Here is a 24,742-nt window from a genome sequence, read left to right on the forward strand (position 1 = left end):
CTAGAAAATGCTTTTCACGAAACAGAACCCAAAACAAACTCATCTCTATATTCTCCAAACCTTCTCTGTCTTTGTGGTTCCTCCTGACCAACCACCCCTCCTCCCACTGCCCCAAAGCCTGCCTTTCCCTGCTCAGGCCCCCAGGGCTCCAACAGCTCACACCTTCAAAGGTTACGTCTTTTCTCTAATTGCCCAGTCCCAAACAGAATTCTCCAAAGAGATCAGTTCTAAATAGTGACTTACCAGTTTATCCAGGAAGGTTGCCATGTCCTAAGAAAGAAAACACACAAAAAAATCAGAACTGCATCCATCTACCTCAGCTGCTTCAAGATTAGAATGACTGTGTTTGCCTTTGTTACAGTCTGAATTGTGTCTCTCCACCCCACAAATTCATAGGTTGAGGCCCTAACCCCCGGTACTTCAGAAAGTGACTGTATTTGGAGATAGAGTCATTCAAGAGGGGATTAACTTACAGGGGGATCATTAGGGTGGCCCCTAATCCAACATAAGAACAGAAGATTTGGACACAGACACATACGACGACCATGAGAAGACAAAGGTAGCAGACGGTCCTCTACAAGCTTCAGATGAAACCCTGCTGACACCTTGACCTCAGACTTTCAGCCTCCAGAATGCCAAGAGAGAAATTTCTGTTGTTTAAGCCAGGCAATGGTGCTTTCTTACTGCAGCCCCAGCGAACTAACACCACGTCCCATCATTTCACCCTAGTTTCTGAATAATCTCCCATCCCCTGCCAGCATCCTCTCCTAACCAGGCAGACTCCCAACACGCATAGCAAATTACTCAGGTTATGTTAGTACACATTCCCAACCCGGCCATCATCTTTATAAGACAGAAATCATGGCTTCTTCCCTAGAAGGAGACAGGGGAAGACATGAGGTTCCTGATGAGGAGCCAACAGACTGTCCGTTGTAGCAGGGTCTCTAAGGGGTGAGGGGTACAGAATCGTAGTCCAGCTACAGGGACTGGGGTGATGACCTGAGTCCCCCATCAGTGAAAGAAGTAATTAAGGAGGAATGTGGGGACTGAAATAAATGCAGGGACCCCTTCACCTTCTCCTTCTAGGGACACCCAGGTGATGTTGTGGTTCACACCACTCCCTCAGCACTAAAGTTTTATTCATCTTTCCACTTTCATTATCGTTCCTTTAACTTCGCAGTTCTCAAACTGGCCCCTGAGACTTGCCCGGGCACCGGCTGCTGTTTGCAGAGCAACCCTGCTCAGCTGTGCTTTTCAGCAGCTTCCAGAGAGGCCACTTACAGGCCAAAGTGGAGTCAAGGTCACATATTCCAAGGCAGCCAGAATCTCATACTGCTTCTGGGACCATTTTGATTTGAACAAGAAGCAGCCTCATGCTCACAGCTCCTGGAAAGACCTCTGGTCCTGGAGAAATCATTTCCAGAAAGCAGGGCCAGGGTCCACAGACATTCCCAGGGGCCTACCCGGCAAACTGTCTGTTGGAAAGCTCACTAAGGGCACTTTGCCGCAGGGCCAGGCAAGAGAAGTGGGGTCACATCTGGGCGCGTCAAGGTCCCCTCATTCTGACAGCAGGAAGCACCTGCAAGTCCATCTCTTCCCTCCCAAGTACCTCCATCACCATCGCCAACCCAGTAAGCTCCCCTCTTTCAACATCTATCTTCACAATTAGCACTCACACAGAGCCTGCTGGGAGTCAGATACTGCAAGCACTAGGGATGCAGCAATGAACAAAATAGACAAAACCCCTGATCGCAGGAACTTTAATTTTCTAAGAGAGAGGAGAGGACAGGATATGTCTTGATACTCCCTCACCCCTCTCCCCCAACCACAGTCTCCTCAGACCTCTCCAAGGATCTGATGGAAACCATGGGTCTTTTCCCAGGAACATTCTCATGGATGCCTTTGCCTCCAATTCTGCATACACTGCCAGGGGTTCATGGACTGGGTTCCCCTGCAAGCTCTGAGATGAGAGTCCCCCTCCCTGACGGTGCTTATGCCTGTCTTAGGATAGGAACACCATTGCGGTCACCAATCCACATGCTCCCTGGGTCTAACCAACGTCTTTACCAAAATAAAGTGATTTTAAAAAATTTTCAGGATGAAAAGGCAATATAGTGGAGTTAAGAGGAGGGATGGGGGGCTAATGCAGGGTTTAAATCTGGCTCTACATGCCATGGACCTCAGGTAATTACTTGACCTCCATGTGACTCAGTTTTCTCCATCAACTACTCAGAAAATACTCGATATACAGTATATGTTGGCTATTATTTTGAAATATTTCAACTTTCTGAAAGAATTTTTACCCAGATGCTGTGAAATCCTTCTTTCCTAGGATTTAAAAGAATATCCACACTTGTATCTTACATCAGTGAAAATACAAGGATGGAAAAGATGCTACAGATTTTACGCAAAGGTCCTTCTTACCTTGCATAACACTTCCATGGAATATTCTTCTATTTCTGCAATTAAAAGTAAAAGAAATACATTTAATTTAATTTGCATGATTGAAAACTACCAACAAACTAAAAGGGCCCCTTTGCCAAAAAAATACATCTTATTAAATGCTTAGATTGATGCTTATTTACTTTTGTTATTGTTGCCTGTGCTTTTGGCGTCTTATCCATGAAATCATTGCCAAGATCAACGTTGTGAAGCTTTCCCACCATGTTTTCTTATAGGAATTTTAATGTCAGTTCTTAATTTTAAGTCTTTAATCCATTTTGAGTTGATTCTTGTGTATGGTGTAAGATGAGGGTCCAGTTTCATTATTTTGCATATGGATATTTAGGTTTCCCAACACTATTTGTTGAAGAGACTGTCCTTTCCCCTTTAAATGGTCTTGTCACCATTGTTGAAGGTCATCTGACCATATACACAAGGGTTCACTTCTGGGCTCTTTATTCCATTGGTCTCTATGTCTGTCTTTAGACCAATACCACACTGTTTTGATTACTATAGCTTTGTAATGTATTTTGAAATCAGGATGTATGAGTCCTTTGCTCTTTCCTAAGATCCCTTTGATTGTTGGTGGTCTTTTGTGAATTCATGTGAATCACAGAATTGTTTTTTCTATTTCTGTAAAAAATACCATTGGGATTTCGGCAGGGATCCCACTGAAACTGTAGAGCACTTCCAGTGGTATGGACATTTGACCAATAATAGCAATTCCCAAAAGCAAAAAAAAAAAAAAAAAAAAAAAGGAAGAAAAACAAAAGAAAAAATTATCAAAGGAATAATCCAAGAAAATTTCCAAGAACCGAAAGTTAAATGTACCCAGCAAAGTAGATGGAAAAAGACCCAAATCATAGCACAGTATCATAGCATTTTAGAATACGACAGATAAAGATCCTAAAAGTGACAAGAGTAAGGGGGAAAAAAGGTAACATAGAAAAGCTTGTGGGTCAGAATGGCACCAGACTGATAAGTAGCAACAAGGGAAGTTAGGAAATATTTTAATGGAAAATAATTTATTACTTAAAATCTGTTGCCTAATGATCTGAAATTTATACACAAATGATCTGAAATGTAAATACATGCATTCCAAATCATTGCCCTTGGCTTTAGAATTAATGTTAAATATACTCTTCAACAATATTTAATATGTAAATTATATTTTTCTTAAAAAAAGAGAGTTATAATTAGGGTATGACTGTAAGCCCCAGTTTGTCCAGGACAGTTTTAGTTTATCATTAATAGTTTCTATTTTACTTACAGTAGTGTTTTGGTTTGAACAATAAATTATATTACTAAGGTATGCCTAGGGAATTCAGGGAAGATTGCAGTACAGCTTAATAAAAATAAACATTTTAATAATTAAATTAAAAAAAAACTTCAGATGCCTTTCCTGAATATTTGCACTGAAGCCCTTCCTCTTGTCTAAAATGCCTCCACGTCGTTCAAGAGGCAGTAAGCGGCGCTGAGTCGACACCGTGACATTTAGGGAACAGCCGTGGAAGCACAGCCCTACCATGACAGGCTGAGTGGCCTGGTGGTGGCCACCCGAGTGACCGAGAGCCACAGCCCACGTCAGCTGGCTTCACACTCGACACAGCAGGCTTGATGTGAATGTGCTGGAAGCAGCTCAGAAAGGGCGCGGGGCTGCTGGCCTGGCTCCCTAAGCCACTGCTGCCAACAGCATTGCTGACACCGGAGGAACCAGGGACTCTGTGCACACCTGGCTGCTTCCCGCTCCTGCCTCTGCCTGGGGTTCTTAAAGGTCTGGGGCTGGGGATCCCTCTGAAACTGACCAAAACAATGGGCTCTGCTCTTCCCAAGGAAAATGCTCATAAATCCACATGTGGTCTCAGGGGTCCACAGACCCCCGACACCCATCCTTGGATAGACTCTCACCAGGATCCAGAGACACTGGGTTAAGAATCTGGCCTATAAATTACCACATGATCCAGCAATTCCAATTCTGGGTATAGATCCCAGAGAATTGACAGAAGGGATTCGAACATACTTGTACACCCATGTTCACAGCAGCACTGTTCACCAGAGCCAAAAGGTGAAGGCAATGCAAGTGCCCATCAATAGATGAATGGATAGACACACTGTCTCACACACACACAGTGGACTATCACTCATCCTTAAAAAGGACGGAAATTGTGACACGTACTAAATATGGATGAACCTTGAAGACATGCCAAGTGAAATAAGCCAGCCACAGAAGGATAAATGCCGCATGACCCACTTACATCAGGCACCTAGACTAGTCAGCGGTATAGAGTCAGCCAGCAGAAGGGTGCCGCTGGGGCAGAGGAGAGGGGGACTGGGGAGTCACTGTTTAATGGGAACAGAGTTCCAGTTCTGCAAGATGAAAAAAGGTCTGGAGCTGGCTGGTACCTCCTCCACCCTCCATCCTCACTGACTAGCAGGAGACGCCCTTGGGGCACAGGCCGTTGGCTTTCTTCATTCAGAGTATGAGGAGCAGAGACATCTGAGGCCCAAAGTGCAGAGACACGGGATATGCAGGGGAGGGGAAAGGAGGGGAGGGGCAAAGTCAGGCCCCCTCGCAGGGCTGCCTGCTCCGACCCGGGCCAGGGGTAGATGGCGCAGTTGGAGAGCTCAGACAGTCAGAAGGCATGACCAGCACAGGACGCTGTAAGACAGCTCACGCACCAGCAGGGCTAGATGACTCTCCGTAGCCTTTCATGTCCACGGCTAGGACCCGGAAGCCAGCCTGGGCCAGGGCAGGGATCTAGAAAACAAACAATTCAGACCCGCTCCAAGTGGTCTCATCAGTCTCCTGCTGACACTCCATCTTCGCTTCCTTCTGCCCCCGTTCTGGAAAATGGCTCAGTTCAAAGTGCCACAGGGCACTAGCTGGTATCCTCACCGTGGGGCTGGAATGAGCCCGCTGAGACAGGGCTGCTGTGGATGGTGGTAGGGCTTGTGCACTGCATCTAATGCCACACCTAGGACAGCACCTTTCCTAGCGAAGATCTTGCCTATTTCTCTGTTCATTACAGAGATTTCCCAGCAGGTGGCATAAAGGATCCTGAGGAAGTCTGCGTTGGTGGCACACGGACTAGCACAGCTCTGAGCTCACAGGCGACCTCCAGCGCCAACGTTTCTGAGGTGTCATGGACATAACTTAGATGATGCTCCACGGTAAGGTGGCAGCTTCTCAGTGACATCCAGACTGGGTCACGCATCTCAACTCTTCTCTCCCCTCACCCTGCGCAGGGTGTACCTTTCCCCCACATCCCTTACCTGGTACCGCCAAGAGAACCAGCTCTCAGGAAACCCATGGCAGAGACACACGGCCGGGCCAGAGCCCAGCTCCACAAAATGCAAGCGCACCCCAGGCTGTAGAAGAGAGGGGTAAGCGGGGAGTAACTGCAGTGCCAGGCTGCGGGGCAGGCATCTCTTCTGCAGACCTCTCCCTGGGCCATTTCAGGATGTTGCCAGATGTCGCCTGGCCCAGCTTTCTCAGCTAAAGACCTCAACGTTAGAAGAAAATGTCTGAGAAGGACACGGGGCCAAACTGTGCAATGAAAACAGGTGGTTTCACTGTAACATAAGAAGCCTGAAATGAGTATAACTTTGGAAAATGAAACAAAACAACTTTGCCTTCCTCCCTGAGAGGTCCTTATCCTGGCAGAGTTTCTGGTGCTGTTTGACATGTTTTCAATATTCTAAACTGGGGGCTGATTTTGTGCAGAGCATAACATTCATGTTAAGGTGCTGAATACCATGATTATTTTGTTAGGAGCTGTTTATCTCTTAAATATGAAATCTTTTGCAAGCTTTGCTACACTTCTGGTCCTTTCTGGGCTCAGTGGGTGCGGCAGAGACAGTGGGGCTGGATATCCACCTTCCTCTCTTCTCCTCGGCTCCTGCTGGTGTTTTCCAGCTCCCCCTGACCCCCTTTTAGTGGCTGTGTGACTGAGCTGTGGCCAAGGGCATACGAGCGGAAGAAACGCGTGCTCCATCGGGGCCCCCGTAAAGCTCCTGTGCCGTGGGAGTCTGACCACATTGGTCAGCGAGGGCTCAGTGACAGGGCCGACTCACCTTCACCGGCACGTACCCGTGGCTCATGTCGCTTGGACAGCACGGGATGGGTTCAGGGGCTGCGGTTTGAAGAAGCTGAAAGCAAGAGGCACAGTGAGGGGGCGGCTCTGCGTGCTCCGGGAGAAGTCCTCAGAGGGGCTGCACAAAACTTCACCAGAAGAGATCCCCTGGGTCACCTTGGGGCCTCCCGAGTCCCACTGGTGATGGACGAACCAGGCTCCCCCTCCTCTCAGGCTGACAGCCAGGTCTCATCCCCTCCCCTCTCCCCTCCCCTCAGGTGGGTGGAGTCCATTGACTGAGCTGTGCCCAATAGCGTACAGACCACAGCACATGGCCTGACCACCAGGCCCATGAAAATGCCCACAGGAGTCTGTATGCTCTCTTTTTGCCCCATTTTCAGCTGGTGTCCAGTGCGACCTCAGAAACCACAGGTGGCAGACAGGGGTCCTCCATCAACCTGGGTCCCAGAGGAGGGAGGCCAAGCCCCTGGCCACCACCCACTGAACTTCCCATCAATGAGGCATAAACACCACTCGCTCTCAAACACTGAGGTTTGGGACTTGAATGACTGTAAGTCTTCTCTGCCACAGTTTGGCAGGGCATCACCCAGGCCCCTGCTGGACACAGCCAGGAGGGCAAAGTCCGCAAAGCACCCCTCCCACCATTGAATGGCTCCGCTGAAGGGCTTCTCTGTCAAGTCGGCCAAGATCAAACTCTCTGTGCCTTCTGTCGGTCAGCTCGGGCTGTCACAATAACGCACCACAGACTTGGGGGCTTCAACAACAAAACTTATCTTCTCACAGCTCTGGAGGCTGGAAACCCAAGATGAAGCTGTCGGCAGGGCTGGTTCCTCCTGAGGCCTCTCTGCTTGGCTTGCAGATGGCCGCCTTCTCCCTGTGGCCTCACATGGCCTTCCCTCTGGGTGTCTGTCCTAATCTTCTCTTCTTACAGGGACACCAGTCCTACTGGATTAGGGCCCAGCCTTATGACATCATTTTACCTTAACTACCTCTTTAAAGACTCTCTCTCTAAATACAGTCACATTCTGAGGTCCTGAGGGTTAGGACCTCATGTGAATTTGGTGGTGGTGGGGGACATGATTCAGCTGATGACCAAGCCTTCTGTCTGCTGGCCCCAGTTCTGTCCTCTGGAGCCCCAGGGAGACAGGTAGCCCATCTTGTATGACAGCTAAGTAAACAGGAAAATCCTGAACAAAGGGTCCGTAACTTATTGGTGTCCATCTCCTTGAGACAGAAATGACAAAGAAGAGGGCACTGAGCACACGAAAGTGCACATTTCGTGAGGAGCGTTATAACTGCCACTGCTAGATTTCTCATCTTGAGTCTCAAAGGTGAGACCTAAGAGAGAAGCAATTCTCCTTGCTACCCCGTTTTCTGAGCTCAAAAATGGAAATTCACTTCCTTCTAAACTTGGAAGAGTCTGCCTGGTCATCTGCAAAGGGTGACACAGCTGGGCCCCCCACCTCTGTGGCATCTGGAGAGGATGCAGGATGTGGCAGCTGGGTGCCTCTGATGATGAGGAAGGAGCCAAGATACCCACCAAGGGCCAGTGTCCCTCGGGGTCCTGCTTCTGATGTTTCCCCGACTTCCTAGGTCACACACCAGGGGATGTCCCCAGCTTCCAGGGTTTCCTTTTCTAATGGTTCTCCCAGTGTTTGTCCCATTTACAAAGCCCATTCATGACTGATTCCTGCAGCCTTCCTGAGAGACAAGAGGTACTTTTCTGTTTAAATTGGAGTGATTTTCCTTACACCTTCCTCATGCCCCGGAGGAGAAGAGGGTGCAGCGTGGCTTACTTTCCCAATTTTACGGGACAAGTGTCTGTGGCTCAAATGTGACATGGGGAGGAACTTGGTAAGTGGGAGGAGAAGGAGGATGCTCTGATTCCTGGTCTGAGCTGCTTTCTTTTCCGCTGTACGAGACTTCCGGGTTTGCAGAAGGACAAATCAAGCTTGGGCGAGACGCTTTAAGGTTACCAAGTCCTTAGATACACATTTTCATGTGTTTGTTAAAGATGAAAAGTCAGTCGTTCCTGTTACCTGGGCGTAATTATGTCCCCTCTAAATTCATCTGCTGAAGTCCTAACCCCCAGGACCTCAGGTTGTGACTGTGTTTGGAGATAAGGTCTTTAAAGAGGTGATTAAGGTTAAACGAGGCCATCACAGTGCGCCCATTGGAGACAGACTCCGATCTCACTGGTGTCTTTATAAGAAGAGACACACAGAAGGGAAGACCATGTGAAGACACAGCAGGAAGGCTTCAGGAGAAATCAACCCTTAACAACTTCATCTTGGACTTCCAGCCTCCCAGCGAGACTGCTGTCTCAGACACCAAGTCTGTGCTCCTTCCCCTCAGTCCTAAGAAACGAACGTGGTTCCCTCTGAGAAAAGTTGTGGCACCTCTGACATCCAGCTCAGTCAAGGCTTCGGCTCCCCCACCTCCTCGCCCATCACTCTGACTCAAGCAAAGTCTTACAGAAAAAGGCTTACGAAACTGCCCCTCCCAGACTCAGTGGGACCGGTGACCTGGGGTAAGCTCAGAAGAACAAGCAGTGCCTGAGCTCTGGCAGAGCAGGCTATCCCAGGCAGACCCCGGGGCGCTTCCTTACTGATGTCCCAGTCACCTGCCCAAGACAGGTTTACGTAGGAGCCTTCCCTCTGACTGCCAAGAGGGTGCAGCCTTCCACCCTCCACGTGGGACCAAACCACTACCTGAGCGCCAGCAGCAGGACAAGGTGGATCAGGGAAGGACCACCCTCCCCGCCCCTGCCTGGGGGCAGACGCAGCAGCTACATTCTCAGTATTTACTCTGAATGGGTGGCTTTGAAGTCCATGCTCTAGTCTGGGTTCCCCGACTCTGGCTTGCAGAGGTTCTTGCTCTCGGAGCGCCGTTCCCCTGTTCACTAACTGCAGAGGTGGAAACAAGTTCTTCACAGACATCACGCTTACTGCACAACGGTTAATGGGCTCCCACATAAGAGGTCACCGCCAGGGGACCACGCCAGGAGCGATGAACTCCCCTCATTTGTTTTGTGACTTGCATGTCTGAACCCAAAGAGCAACAGGAAAGTTGACTAGGTGCAGATGGAAAGTTACCTGCACCCCGGTTACTTTCTCCAGCTCCCTCAGGGCCGTCTCAGTGTCGCGGACCAGGATGGTGACCATTCCCAGGTCACGGGCCGGCTTCAGATTAGACCCGAAGTCATCCAAGAAGACAACCTGGACGCAAATAACACGGACACTAGCATCCCTTCCACCGAAGCAAAACTCACGCATGAGGGCCACCAGCCAGAAACACATTAAAATGCAAACAGTGGTTGAGATTAAGAATTATTAATCTCATGCTCAGATTAATTGATTAGAGAGTAAGAATTATTTTTCTCTTCATGTAACTATTTACTCTCAAAATTAAAACATTTAATTACGTAAGCATACACATGAGAAAATGGATATAAACATACTCCCTGAATTCTGAAACTGTAAGAGGATTAAGGAAGGGTATAAATTTATCAGAATGACATTAAAATGCATCTAGAAAAATCAACATTTATGAATAAGACCCCCCAAAAAATGTCTAGAAAAGAACTGCAATAAGGACCAATCATAAAACAAATTATGAAGCCACAAAAGGTAAAAGAAAAAGTTTGACGCTAGAAAAGAAATAAATATATCAATGAAACACAAGAAAGTCAAGAAACAGAGTCGAATATAAATGAGAACTTAGTTTCTAATAAAAGTGTTGTATCCCATCTGTAACGAAGAAGATTATTTAATTATTTCAACTGTTTGGGGGAAAAAAGTAGATCCTTCCTTCCCATCTTACCCCAAAAGAAAGTCTGAATGGATCACAGATTTAAATTTTAAAAGAACTAAAGAAAACCAGATTCTTAAAGTTGTCGAAGAAAGCCTGGGGGCAGTTATTCATAACCTAGGACCGGCCTACACTTCAAAGCAGCTCATCTAGTCTAAAAGCCATAAATGAAAAAATTGATTTATAAGCATACTAAAATTTAGAGCGCTGTTTTGACGCTTAATCCAGGGGCTGAGAAGAGCAGCAGCCAAGTCTGAGAGGAGAAGGGAAAGGCTCTGGGACTGAGCAGATGTGAACTTCCTTCGATCAGCTTGTGGGTGGTGGGGTTAACAAGAAAGGGTCAGACACGCCAGGGAAAGGACTTCCATCTCGGTCCAGCCTTGTTGAAGATTAGGGTAGCAGAACAGGGAACGAGCGAAAACAGCATTTTAGACTAGACTGTCTGGAGACAGTGTGAAGACAGAATTTAGGGGTGCGGGGCTGCGTATAAGGAGACTTCTGTGGTCCTGGGGCCCGTTCCTGCTCAGCCTTTGCTGGGAGGGGACCCTGACTGGCCTGTAGTTTTGGGAAAGACTCGCAGGGTCCATGTTTCTTTATAGATAAATTGAGGTAGCTGATCTGGCAGCTTTTGACAATGCCTGTTTTGACCCAGGTCCTGTAAGAGCCACCGAGAGGGGTCAGATGCCCACTTCCTGTAGAACTTTCTAGGCTGAAGGGCTGGGTAAGAGCCCTAGAAGTCCTAGTCTGGGAGAAGTGGCTTCTGTCACTGGACGTAGAACCACCCTGCCAGGCTCCAACTGTCCCCCATCTGCTCACACCCTCTTCATCTTTCTTGATGGCAATATCTCTAGAACATTCTTTTCCACTGAAAGCCAGTGTCTACGTACCTCACTGGGGCTGGCCTTCAAGGTGTCCAGCATAAACTTGTAGACCTGGGGGTCAGGCTTGGCCACTCCGATCCTGCACGACTCTATCAGGAAGTCAAAGTGAGGCCTCAGCTCACACATCTGCTGGGCAATGCTGCCTCTCTGTCTGCTGTCATCCAGCCAGTTGTTGGTGAGAATGCAGGTCGTAAATCCTGAGCGAAAAGTCGCCAGTGAGTGGATCCGCCACAGAACTGCTCTAAGAAGATGCGGGTGCCCCAAAGATGGGGCCAAGTAGGGTTCTGCTCACTTACAGCAATCTTCTGATGCCTGGCTTCTAAACTGACAGGTTAGAAAAGCACCACCTTTCCCCTTAAGCCTCTTGGCACAGACAGGAGAGCGAGCTAATGCTGCACCCTCAGGGCTCTCAGAAGGCGACACTACATCCCTTCATTCCTCACAATTGTAGACAAGAGGCTGTGATATTCGTCAGCTCACTTGACTTTCACACCTTTGGGGCTGGCAGAGCAGATCTTATCATCTCACATTTACCAATGGGAAAATGGAAGCTCAGACAAATTACGAGCTGTCCAGAGCCGCACAGTGCAGGCAGAGCTGGGCTATGCCCAGAATCCCGTTTTTGCACTGTCACTCTGCCCCCCCTCCCAGTCTATGTTCCTGCAAACCCTTCTGGACCATATACTTCAGAACATTTGCCTTGGCTGTCAGAGACTGCACACCCATTTCAAAACTAGAGAAATGCAAATAGAGACAAAATTATCCCCTGGTTTTCTCTGCCTAACTAGACAGGGCAAGAACCAGGAGATGCTAGAAACAAGATGAAGGTAAGTCAATGGCGAGACCCTTCCATGCAACACCTGTGGGGAATATGGACATGGGACAGCTCACCACAGCCAGTGAGGCTGCTGCTAAGCATGTGGGGTAATCTCAAACCTGCCCATGAAAAAGAGCCGGGCTCTGACACTAAATAAACGCCTACTGAGTGAACATGACCTCATGTCCTAGGCCATTTGACACCATCTGAATCCACGTCAGTCAGCTCATAGCTCAGCCACTCTGATATCCAGAGGCTGAGAAAATCACAATTGTTTAAAAGGCCTTGTTTTTTAATTCCTGTGGCAAGAGGTTGGGTCATGCGGGTCATTACTAGTACCATGAGAGGGAGAAAATTTTGCTCACGAAGCATAAACTGCTTCATTAAATACAATCATTTCACTTTCTCAGCTATTCTGATAGTGCTGATTTTTGCCATTTGATAAAACTTACTTTGAGACTATGTTTTTTGGGTTTTTTTTAATAATTTTTTTAAACTTTAGTTTTTTTTTTATTGTAGTTGTTGTTTGATGGGAGGTAATCAGGTTTATTTACTTCTTTTGTTTTTAATGGAGGCACTGGGGATTGAACCCAGGACCTCATGCATGCTAAGCACACACTCTATCAGCTGAGCTATACCTTCCCCCAACTTTGAGACTATATTTTAAGAATGGCTTTCCATCAAGGCCCAGAAGATTCGTGCTCTCAACGCACATTTCAACGTATGCTGACCTGACCCTCTCAAGGGTTCTGATGTAGCTGGGTCAGAAAATGGCCAGTAATGCGTCCTTACCTTTCTTTCTGAGAGTGAGAGCTGCCTGAAGCATGGGGTGGTTGATCTTTCTTTCTGCAAGTGCTTTGCCAAAGATCTGACTTATGGAAAAATCCTGAGGCAGGCGGATCCCGGAGTCCTCAGAGGATTTCCTGCAGTCTTCTTCTATGAGCGGCACCCACTGTGAAAGTAAATTGAAGAGGGACTGTCAACGGGCACAACCACTTGGAAAAGCTTTGGGCAGCATTTACTAAATCTGGGCACATGCATTCCCTGTGCCCCAACAGCTCTACTCCTGGACTCCTATGTAACGGAAAGGTCTACACATGTGTTCACCAGAAGACGTGTACAGAAATGTTCACAGCAGCACTATTCCTCAGAGGCCCAAGTGGGAAACGACCCAGATGCCCCTCTTATGGGCTGAACTGTGTCTCCCCCAAGTTCATATGGCGGTCTTAACCCCCAGGACCTCAGAATGTGACTGTCCTTGGAGGGCGTGTCTTTAAAGAGGTACGTAAGATAAAATAAAGTCATGAGATGGGCACTAGTACAGTAGGACTGGTGTCTTTATAAAAACAGGACATCAGGACACAGACCCACACAGAGGAGAGACTATGAGGACACAGGGAGAAGGCGGCCGTCTATAAGCCAAGGAAAGAGGCCTCAGAAGAAATCAAGCCTGCCAACACCTTGATCTTGGGCTTCTAGCCTCCAGAGCTGTGAGAGAATAGATTTTTGTTGTTTAAGCCACCCAGTCTGTGGCATTTTGTTACGGCAACCCTAGCAAACCAACACGGCCATTAACAACAGAACGGACTGTGGTACATTTACACACTAACACAGCAGCACTCTTATCTCATATGTAATAGTCCCAACTGAAAACTACCCAAATACCCATCAGTAGCAGAAGGTAGAGAGTCCAGAAATAAACCCACAGGTATATGGTCAATTAATTTATGTCAAACGAGCCAAGAATATACAATGAGGAAAGGACAGTCTCTTCAATAAATGGTGTTGGGAAAACTGGACAGTCACACACAAATGAATGAAACTTGATCACTCTCTTACACTATACACAGAATTTAACTCAAAATGGATTAAAGACTTGAATGTAAGCCATGAAGCTATAAAACTCCTAGAAGAAAATGTAGGTAATAAGCTCCTTGCACAGGTCTTGGAGATGATTTTTTGACTTTGACAACAAAAGCAAAAAAACAAACAAACAAGTGAAACAACATCAAAAGAAAAAGCTTCCGCACACCAAAGAAACAAACCATCAACAAAACGAAAAGGCAACGTGTTGTATGGGAGAAAATATTTGCAAATCATATATCTGAGAAGGGGCTAGTATCCAAAATATATAAAGAACTCATGAAACTCAATATCAAACAAACAAATAATATGATTTATAAAAACGGGCAGAAGATCTGAATAGACATTTTTCAAAGGAAGATATGCAGGTGGCCAACGGGTACCTGAAAAGATGCTCAACATCACTAACCATCAGAGAAATACAAATCAAAACCACAGTGAGATACTACCTCACATCTGTTAGAACAGCTATTATCAAAAAGATACGTGTTAACAAGTGTTGGCAAGAATGCGGAGAAAAAGGAACCCTAGTACACTGTTGGTGGGAATGTAAATTGGTGTAGCCACTTTGGAAAACAGTATAAAAGTTTCTTAAAAAATTAAAAATAGACCTACCTTATGATCCAGCAATTCCACTTCTTGGTATTTATCCAAAAAAAAGAAAACACTAACTTAAAAAAAAAATGCATCCTCGCATTCACTGCAGTGTTATTTACAATAGTCAAGACATGGAAACAACCTAAGCATCCACTGATGGACGAATGGGTAGAGAAATTGTGGAATTGTGGTACACAGACATACAATGGAATATTATTCAGCCACAAAAAATGAAATCTTGCCATTTGCGACAACATGGATAGATCTTGAGGGCATTATGCTAAGTGAAATAAGTCAGAGAAAGACAAATACTGTATGATCTCTCTTATATGTAGAATCTAAATAAAGAAAAAAACAAACAACAAAAAAATCAAGCTCATAGATACAGAAAACAGATTGGTGGTTGCCAGAGGTGGTTGGTGGGGGATGGAAGAAACAGGTGAAGGGGAGTCAAAAGGTAAAAAGAAAAAAGTAAACAAATGCCAAAATTGATGCAAGATGAAATATTAAATGTGAATCACCTAAAACCATTAATAAGGTCAGAAAAATAATGAAAGAATTTACCTTTCTATAAAAATAAAAAAAAACCCTCCAGCCCTAGACTATTATACAAGTAAAGAAAAAGTTAAGTGGAAGAATTACATTAGTAGATTTGCATTTTACGAAGACCATCCTAGAAGCAGTGAGAGACATGGATGGATTGGATTGGAGGAAGGGAGAATGATAAGAACAGAATTTTCACAAGTTCCCACCATCACAAGTATCTGCCCACCAGGTGTGGCCAAGAATACCTTCCTTTCTTTTGCCATTGATTAAGAGACGATGGTCCACGGCTCTTTTTATAGCAACCCTTCCACCTGAGCACTAGATTCATCCTTTGTTACCTTCAAAGACATGCTCCAGCAACTCTCCCCTCTGTATTCCTCTATCAGCAATTTCCCTCTGTACTGCATCATTGCCATCAGCACACAAGCATGCTGGTATCATAAAGAAAACCTCTTTTGACCTGATCCTCTTCCACTACTGCCCCATTTTTCTGCCCTACTTTGCATCAACACTTCACACGGTCTTCAAACCACCACCTCCCTTTATTTCTTGAACACACTCTCATTGGGCTTTCCCCTTTACATTCCACAGAGACTTCTCTTGTCAGGGTCCCCAGTGGCCACCATGCTGTGTTGCTGTATCGAATGGGCCCTTCTAGTCTTCATTGACTTGACCTATCGGCTGCACTTGGCACAGTCGATCACTCTCTTCATCTGAAACTTGGTAACTTCTCGGCCCTCAGGGCTCCACGCTCTCCTGATCTTCCTCTTATCAGTGGAGATTCATTCTCCATCTCTTACTGCTGAGTCCTCCTCACCAACCCGACCTTGAACATCAGCGTATCGGGGACTGGCCACTTCTGTTTATATCCCTTTATCCATGATCATATTGAACACACTGGCATTAAAAATACCATTCATCTATGTGCCGTGAATATGTTTATTCAGCCTGGACCTCTTCCTTGAACTCTGGGTTTGTACATCTAGCTGCCTATTTCACACTTTACTTAGATATCAGTAAGCATTTCAAAGTAAAATATCCCAAACTGAGCACTTGATTCCCCAACCCCACAGCAGGCATCTCTAGACCGATTAACAGCGACTCACACTTCCAGTGTGCTCTGGCCAGAAACCTTTGAGTCACCCTTAATGCCTCTCCCATGCCTCACACTCAATCCATCAGGAAAACCAGTTGCGTCTACTGTCAAAATGTTCCCACAATTAGACCACTTTTTACCACTTCCACCAGTATTATTTTAGTCTAAGATACCATCGCTTCACCTGGATTTTCCAGTAGCTTCCTTAAGTAGTCTCTCTACAGTAATTAATCCTTGCCCTTCTGGTCTATTCACCCAGCAGCCAGAGTGAGGTTTTAAAAATATAAGTCAGATAATGTCACTTCAATGCTCAAAATCTCCCCCTGCCTTTCGATCTCACTCAGGGTGAAAAAAAAAAAAAGGAGACTGGATAAACAGACTGGAGTGTGTTCACACAATGGAATGTCATGCAGCCATGAGACTAAAACTGTCTACAACTGCACACGGTAGCAGCTGTGAGTCTTACACATGTCTTGTGGAGGGAAACACACCAGATGCAGAAGAGTTCATCCGCACGATTCCATTGACACAAAGTACCGAGGAGGCAAAAGTGACCTGTCTGTAAGGGCGACGGCCAGGGTGCAGGTCACTCTTGGAGGGCTGGTGTCTACGAGGGCATAAGTCGGGTGTCTACCGCTGATACTGTTTTATTTCTTGATCTGGGTGCTGGTGCCCTGGCTGTATTCAGTCTGAAAATTCACCAAGCCGTACACTTTCTCTGTTTATATGGTATACATACATGGAAAGTTAAAAGATGACATTCATTCCCAAGGTACAGCATTTTAAAAGACAAACTGAATCTAAGCTGCCTTTATCGTGGTGGAGCTTGGGTTTTCAGACTCTTCCTCTGACCATTAAATTAACCCTGAAGCTGCACACAGACTAAAGAGGTCTGACTGGGTGCAGGGTTTTCAGAGTAATAGCTAGAAATTTACTCTGGGTGAATTCCTATGTTCACTGAACACACACAGCACCTCCCACTTTCCTTACCTTCCGACAATATTACTGCAACTTTTTTTTATTGTTTCAAGCTTCAGTTTTTTCCCCAATGATATCATTACAGTTTTCATCCATGAGTTGCCAAAGTGTGTGTGTGTGTGTGTGTGTGTGCGTGTGTGTGTGTGTGTGTGTGTGAGAGAGAGAGAGAGAGTTTTAAAATGATTGCAATTCATTATCCTCCCCACGCTAAGCCACACTTCCTAGGAAAGGTGGGCGTCTGCTTCTATTACAGTGGGCCCCGCGTTCCCTGTTGGACTGATAAGTGGCTGTAATTCATAAACCTTGTTTAAAATACAGACTGTCTTGTTTGTATGCTCACAGAGTAGATTCTCAGTAGCCTTTCTTCTTTGAGGCACTAACTGAGAATTCAAATGGTTTTAGATTCTTATTACTTTGTTTAAAAATAATCGAGGTTGAAAAAAAGCCCCGAGGTTCTCGTAACAATGCTAACCATTTTTGATTGAACACTTACTACCTGTCAGACACTGTGCTAAACATTTTTCAAGCTTTATAATAACCTATGAAAGGGAGAGTGTTATTGGTCTTATTTTATGATGGCAAAACTGAGACTTTGAGGGGTGATGACTTCTGTACACAGTCTGTAAGTGGGAGCTAAGATTCACACCCTGACCTTGGACTCCAAAGTCCATCCATCATCCAGTTATTAATTAACAAAACCGCCCCTGACCCAGTGGCCCTGTCTGAAAATAACAACTCTCAGGATGACTACTAGCAAAAAAAACAAACAAACACAAAAGAACAGGTTGGCAAGGATATGGAAACATTTGAAACCTTGTGCACTATTGGGAAATACAAAACAGTGCAGCTGCTTTGGAAAACAATGTAGTGGTTCTTCAAAAACTTCAAAACAGAACTACCATATGATCCAGCAATCCTGCTTCTGGATATATACCCAGAGGAACTGAAAGCAAGGTCTTGAACAGATATTTGTACGCCCAGTTCACAGCAGCATTATTCGTGACAACCAAAAGGAGGAAGCAAACCAAACGTCCATTGATGGATGAACGGAGAAACAAAATGTAGTGCACCCACACAACGGAATATTAGTCATCCTTAAAAAGGAAGGAGATTGTGACACATGCTATAATATGGATGAAACTTGAAGACATCACGCTAAGTGAAATAAGCCAGTCACAAGAGGGCAAATACTGTATGATTCACTTATATAAAAGTATCTAAGGTAGCTAAATACTTGGAAACTAGAAGGTCACTAATGGTGGCCAGGGGCTGGGAGAAAGGAGGAATGGGGAATGGTTATTTAATGGGTATACCCATTTCAGTTTTCTGAGATGAAAAGTTCTGGAGATGGATGGTGGTGATGGTTACCCCATGTGAATATACTTAACACTACCAAACTGTATACTCAAAAAAGATCAAGGTGGTAAATTTTATGTGATGTGTATTTTACCACAACTTAAGGAAGAAAATTTTTAAAAGCTAGTGTGGCTGTTGTAACTCCCTGGCATAGATCTTCGAGGGCTTGGAAACTTCCCAGTCCCTGAGATGTGCCCCTCTGGTTGGCTCAAAGAGATAACAACTCAGTCTTGAATGTCTCTGTGTGTCTCCGGGCCTCCAGCCCGGTCTGTGAGTCAAATGTTACCAGGGGTAAACGGGTGAAGCAGACACGGCTGTGTCCTCACAGAGCTTAAGGCCAGCGGGGGAGTGTAGGCACAGAAGGCCTTCTCAAGGGGTTCTCTGAGGTGTCACCTCACCTGGGAAAACGTGATCTCTCCCCTCATCACACGGGCACTGGGACCATCTGGGCCTCCTCCCTTGAAAGCTTCATTCAGAAAATCTCTGGAAGACACAAAGAAACAAACAAATGGAATATTACTCAGCCATAAAAACTAATGAAATAATGCCATTTGCAGCAACATGGATGGACCTAGAGGTTATCATACTAAATGAAGTTAGTCAAAAAACGAGAAATATCATAGGACACACTTATATGTGGAATTTAAAAGAGATACCAACGAACTTATTTACAAACCGGAAATAGACTCACAGACATAGAAAACAAACTTATGGTTACCAAAGGGGAAAGGGAGAAGGGAGGGACGAATTTGGAATTTGGGATTGACAGATACACACTAAAATATATAAAACAGACAAACAACAAGGACCTACTGTAGGGCACAGGGAACTATATTCAATATTTTGTCATAACCTATAATGGAAAAGAATCTGAAAAGGAATACACATTTATATATATGTACATAACTGAATCACTTTGCTATACACCTGAAATATTGTAAATCAACTATACCTCAATAAAAAATAAAAATTAAAAAAAGTACAGTGTTCCAGGCAAATATTTACAATGGACTGAGTTTGGCAAGCCAGTTAGAAGTTATTTACCATCCCCATGCTAAGAGGACAAATATCTGGGAGTTTCATATCTGATAAGTCAACATTTTACTCGATTAACCTTCTTGCAGCTAATAATGATCAACGTTAGACAAAATACAAAAAAAAAAATCCATACTATTTTTAGCCTGTCTCAACTTTCCAGCATCAGCAATGCCTTTGGTACGTCTTTGCCATCAGTTGTCTTATTTTTAACAGCTTTATTAAATTACGACTACATGTCATCAAAATCTGTACCTGTTACACAATAACTCCCCGTTCCTTCTTCAGTCATCACTTAAAATCAGACTATATGGCATACATTTTGTAACCTCCTCAATCTTTCACTAAATATTAACTACATATGAAATTTAATCTACTATAGTCTCTATTAATGATTTTTACCCAACCAAACGCTTGAAACTGGGAGGCGGAGGGTATATAACTCAGTGGTAGAGCATTCTGTTCATTTGAATATGTTCATAATAAGAATGTATTTATGTATTAGTTGCATACTTAGAACCCATATGCAAAGTTAAAAATGAAGAAATGTGCTTCAGAGAGTAGAGAAAAGCTCAGAGGTGCAAAAAGCAGCCACAAATCTGGGAACTGCCCCAGAAACTCCTAGAAGCAGCCAATATATCCTTCCGGAAATAGTACACAGGATACGAGTAAGATGTCCTAGGTTTCAAATCCTCTTTCTTTACTGCTGATCACTTGTTTCTCCTGTTCAGGACCCATTTACTGAGCGTTACATATAGCAAGCACCTCGGGTTCTAGAGTACACATTTTTGAAAGATATTGACACTTTAGCCATCCCAAATGTTCAGTCCACTGGTGCCAGGCAGACCCTCCACAACGAGGCTGTGTGAGAAAACACAAATGAAGCACACAATGACTGTACGTGTGTCAGGTCTAGATCTCCAGAGACCATCCTGGCTCCACCAGGTCACGTCAGCCTCGTTGCCAAGGTACCATCATCTCCAGCATGCTCACCCTCAGCAGACTGTGGTGGTCTGGATGATCACAAATGAGAGCGGAGCATCGCTTTCCCTCCGTCCCCTGTATGATCCTGGAAGAACCTGCACCTCCCTGTTTCCCCCAAGCTATTCAACAGTCTCTCCACTTCTGGAGTTCATGACAGCCACTGGCTCCCCCATCATCTTGCCCTCAGGCAGGTATTTACAGATGTCCAGGGACCTCACCCCAAATCTGCTCTCAGCTGCCGCACCAGGCTCACCAGCCTCCTTTGTCCTTCACTGAGCCCCGCAGCCTGGGTTCCTCAGCTTCATCTTCATCCCCATCTTCCACGCCAATGACCTTGCAAACTCCTAGCTCAAGAAATTGCTTCAACTCAGATCACCACCAGGCTTCACCCATCACTCCACACTGCTTCCTCTCGAAGCTGCCGAACTCTCGAATCTTACTTGGAGTGGCGCCCCTTTCCTTTTACCAAGATACTTGACCCATCACCGCAGTTGATGGTGGGCACCAATTATTTTACTCCCTCTCCATGCAGCTCAAAACCCCTCCGAGTCACTGGCTATCAAATGAGGTACATGCTTGGCCTGACTTTCATGCTGCACTACAGTGCAGGCCTGGCCAGCTTCCCCACTTCCCTCTCATGCCTCCCCTCCTGTCTGGCTAGGCTGGACTATCCAGTGCATTTGTGCACATTCCATGCTTTTCCCCTCCCAGCCTTTGCTCATGCTGTTCCCTCACCTGGAAAGATCTCCCTTCACATCTCTCCCCATCAGCATCCTGTTGATCTTCTCAGGGTCTGCCTCCATTAAGGCTTTCCTGACTCCCCCATCAGCCCTAATCTCTCCCTCTTTTGAACCACCTAAGAACTTTTTACCTCCTCTGGCACTGCCTTCATCTTGAACTTTGGCTATCTGTGGATGTCTGAGCTTTCATACCAGATACCAAGCATGTTGGACATGCCCGGTGCAAGGCAGGCTCTCAGGCTCACCTTCTGAATTAATACCGCCACAGATTGCATAGGCTAATAAAGTCAAAGTCATGGACTCCGACCTCCTGGTTCTAGCTTTGCTAGAACCTGTTTTATGGCTTCTGGGAACAATCCTTTGTGGTCACAGAGAGTGTGTGAGTCCGTGAAATTCTAGCTGAACAGAATATGCCCAAGACATTAATTTGCATGTGCGTGAGACTTTTGGAAATATAGAAGCGTATCAGGAACACAGCAGCCTACCATTTTCTGTGTCATCTAATTTGATCCTCACAAAAATTCCTAGGGGAGGTATTTTCTTATATTAGACTACAACTAAGGTCTCAGTTGAGTTGAGGAAAACTGAGATAGGTAAAGACATACATTCACCCAGTGCTAAGTGTGAGAACTGAGACTTTTAACCTGGGTCTGACTCGGAGACCAGAGTTCTTTGAAATTCCCCACATTTGCACACTTGTATACTTGTGACTTGTCTACTCACAATTATACTCTCAAGTATATTCACAAGTCATGTTCACTCCCACATTGATGACGTCACTGGAACAAACATACCTCATAGCTTACTCTCCTTTTATGTCTTTTTTTAAATTGAATTATAGTCAGTTTACAATGTCGTGTCAGTTTCTGATGTACAGCACAATGCTTCAGTCATACATAAACATACATATATCCGTTTTCATATCTTTTTCATTATAGGTTACTACAAGATATTGAATATAGTTCCCTGTGCTGTATAGTAGGAGCTTTTTGTTTATTTTATATATAGTAGCTAGTATCTGCAAATCTCGAACTCTCAATTTATGCCTTCCTGCCCCCTTCCCCCTGGTAACCATAAGTTTGTTTTCTATGTCTGTGAGTCTGCTTTTGTTTTGTAAATAAGCTCATTTGTCTTTTTTTTTTTTTTTAAGATTCCACAGATGAGTGATATCATATTGTATTTTTTTTTCTCTTTCTGGCTTACTTCGCTTAGAAAGACAATCTCCAGGTCCATCCATGTTGTTGCAAAGGGCATTATTTTATTCTCTTTTATGGCTGAGTACTATTCCATTGTATAAATATACCACAGCTTCTTTATCCAGTCATCTGTTGAAGGACATTTAGCTTGTTTCCATGTCTTGGTTAAATCCTAATTACCCACATGTAGTTATTCTGATTGGGGACTTTGGAGCCATCTTACTATTGTTTATTGACAACAAACAACTATTGATATATTTACTACAGAGGCTGGTTTATGGATATCAATTTACTACTGACATATTTATTATTGATGCATTTACTCACTTTCTACAGATTGACATCTTTTCCAGAACAGGAATCCTAAACTGGGAGGCAGAAAAATGAGTTCCATAGCTGCTTACGTCTAATTGTTACCAGAGAGTAGTCTTGTCTTATCATAGAAAGAATTCAGAGACAAGACAAGAAAGTAAAGTGAGGATTTAATACAAGGTGACAGTGAACGCTCAAGGGAAGAGTGGGCAGACTCAGGTGAGTAGCTTCTCTGAGTTTCTTTGGCAAGCTGATTATATGGGGCATAAAAACAAATGGGCAAAATATTCATTGGGGAGGGAGGGATTCAGGGTCATATTTCCTGATTTTCATCCCAGTTCCATCTTCCCTAGGGGAGGAGGAATTTTTGTCCTTATTTGGCCTTGATAAGAATTGTCCTGGCATTGGTACATGATGGGTACTTCTTGTCTGCAAAGTTAATTTTATTGTAATGTGGGCATAATGAGCAAAAGGTTACATTCGAACTCTGCAGATTCCTGCCTTTTCCCACCTTTCTTTGTCTGCCTTCCAGGACACTTGTCAACCCAAAATGTATGGTTTCTTATCAGTCCAAAGGTTTCTGCTTTTTGTTGTTGGCCCAAGGACCTCCATTGTTTGCAAGACATGTGATTTCCTGCCATTTGGCCTGTGCCCACCTTTCTCTGCTCATATCTAGCTATCTGACTGCTTTAACATAACCACTGCATTATCTGGAGCAAGTTAACCCAACTCTGGAGGCCTCAGTTTCTGCATCTGGAAAAGTGAGGCTCCCTTCAGAGGCTGGGCCCATTTTGACTTGGCATGCTGGCAGACACCAGACTTTTGTGATTTCGACAGCATGACAGGTCAAAAAGCCCTGCTTCTCTTTGGTATCATTAGAATTCTAGAACTCCTTACATGGGTAGAATTCTCACAACTCTTAAAGCTTCCACCCTGCACCTTAACCTTGACAATAGCTTTTAGAATTTACTCTTTCTTGGGTGTTGCCAGGGTGATCTTTCTTTCTTTGATAACTTTGGAAATAAATATGCTTTCCTTCCTTCTGACTTTAACAGCAACACATGTTCATAAGTGCAAAACTGGAAAATACAAAAAAGTAGAAAAGAAAATCATTCATAATCCCATCCGGGATTAATAATCCCAGGGATGCTGTGGTATACTTCTTCCACGCACAGGAATTTTTTCCTCTAGAAACCTTAGCGCTGGTCTTTCAAACCCGTTCCACTACACAGAATTCAGCGGGCAGCAGAAAGCTCAGCGAGTAATTTCTCTTACTTCAGGAAAAGCTTTCAGTACAAAGGGCAATTCTGGAGTCCTTAGAGAGATTTAATTACTCGGCATTTAGAAAGACAATGGATCTACTTACACACACTGGTATTTTGGGGCCGGGTAATTGTTTTAACCTTTCTCCCAGCGCTCTCGCAATACAGCAATCTGAAAGCAGGGCTGGGAGCCCTGAAAGGCAACTTCACGGAGGGGTCGCGCCCCTGCCACAGGGACCCACCGGGCCGGGCGCCGGCACCCTTACCTGGGCAGCGCCAGCTCCTCCGTGGTGCGGGCCCAGGCCCTGGCGACCGAGGGCAGCGCCAGGACCCCGTCCAGGTCGAACACGGCCGCACGCAGCGCCATGACGGCCTGCGCCCCAGCCTTGCACCCCGGAACCGCGCGCTCCCGCGAGAGGCACAGAGGCCGGGGCGCGGGACTCGAGAGGCGGGGCTCGGGGACCTCCCACGTGGAGCCCAGCTCCGCTCCGGCCCCGGCCTCGGCCCCGCCCCCTGTCCTGGACTTGGCCGCCCTCCATCTCCACCCCGCCCCTTGTCCTAGTCCCGCCAGGGTCGTGTCCCACCAGCGCTCCCTTGGTGTACTAGCACCCGTGGCATCCAGGGCTTCATCTCTACTGCCCCCCGGCGCCTGGACCCGGGGCTAGGATCTCGCCTCTGGGTGAATCACCTTCCATCGCCTAAACTCAAATTTCCAAGTACCCCCAGCTCTCTG

At 45.5% G+C, this 24,742-nt stretch overlaps 1 protein-coding gene across 2 annotated transcripts in view; it reads right to left on the minus strand.

The window, feature by feature from the left end:
* EPHX2 (epoxide hydrolase 2) overlaps nucleotides 1–24,432 on the minus strand; it is a gene marked incomplete at its 3' end in the record, with an annotated part of 45,923 nt that extends 21,491 nt beyond the window's left edge. The window contains 11 exon segments of one of the 2 annotated variants that reach the window (XM_064482490.1): nucleotides 244–270; nucleotides 2,425–2,459; nucleotides 5,122–5,200; nucleotides 5,716–5,811; nucleotides 6,517–6,591; nucleotides 9,344–9,442; nucleotides 9,632–9,754; nucleotides 11,234–11,424; nucleotides 12,837–12,996; nucleotides 18,879–18,963; nucleotides 24,276–24,432. In XM_064482490.1, the coding sequence (XP_064338560.1) occupies nucleotides 244–270; nucleotides 2,425–2,459; nucleotides 5,122–5,200; nucleotides 5,716–5,811; nucleotides 6,517–6,591; nucleotides 9,344–9,442; nucleotides 9,632–9,754; nucleotides 11,234–11,424; nucleotides 12,837–12,996; nucleotides 18,879–18,963; nucleotides 24,276–24,376 (1,071 nt within the window). 2 annotated transcript variants of the gene reach the window in all.
* Nucleotides 24,433–24,742: the final 310 nt, after the last annotated feature.

Source organism: Camelus dromedarius, chromosome 36 (genome assembly GCF_036321535.1).
Source record: "Camelus dromedarius isolate mCamDro1 chromosome 36, mCamDro1.pat, whole genome shotgun sequence".
NCBI lineage: Eukaryota > Metazoa > Chordata > Mammalia > Artiodactyla > Camelidae > Camelus > Camelus dromedarius.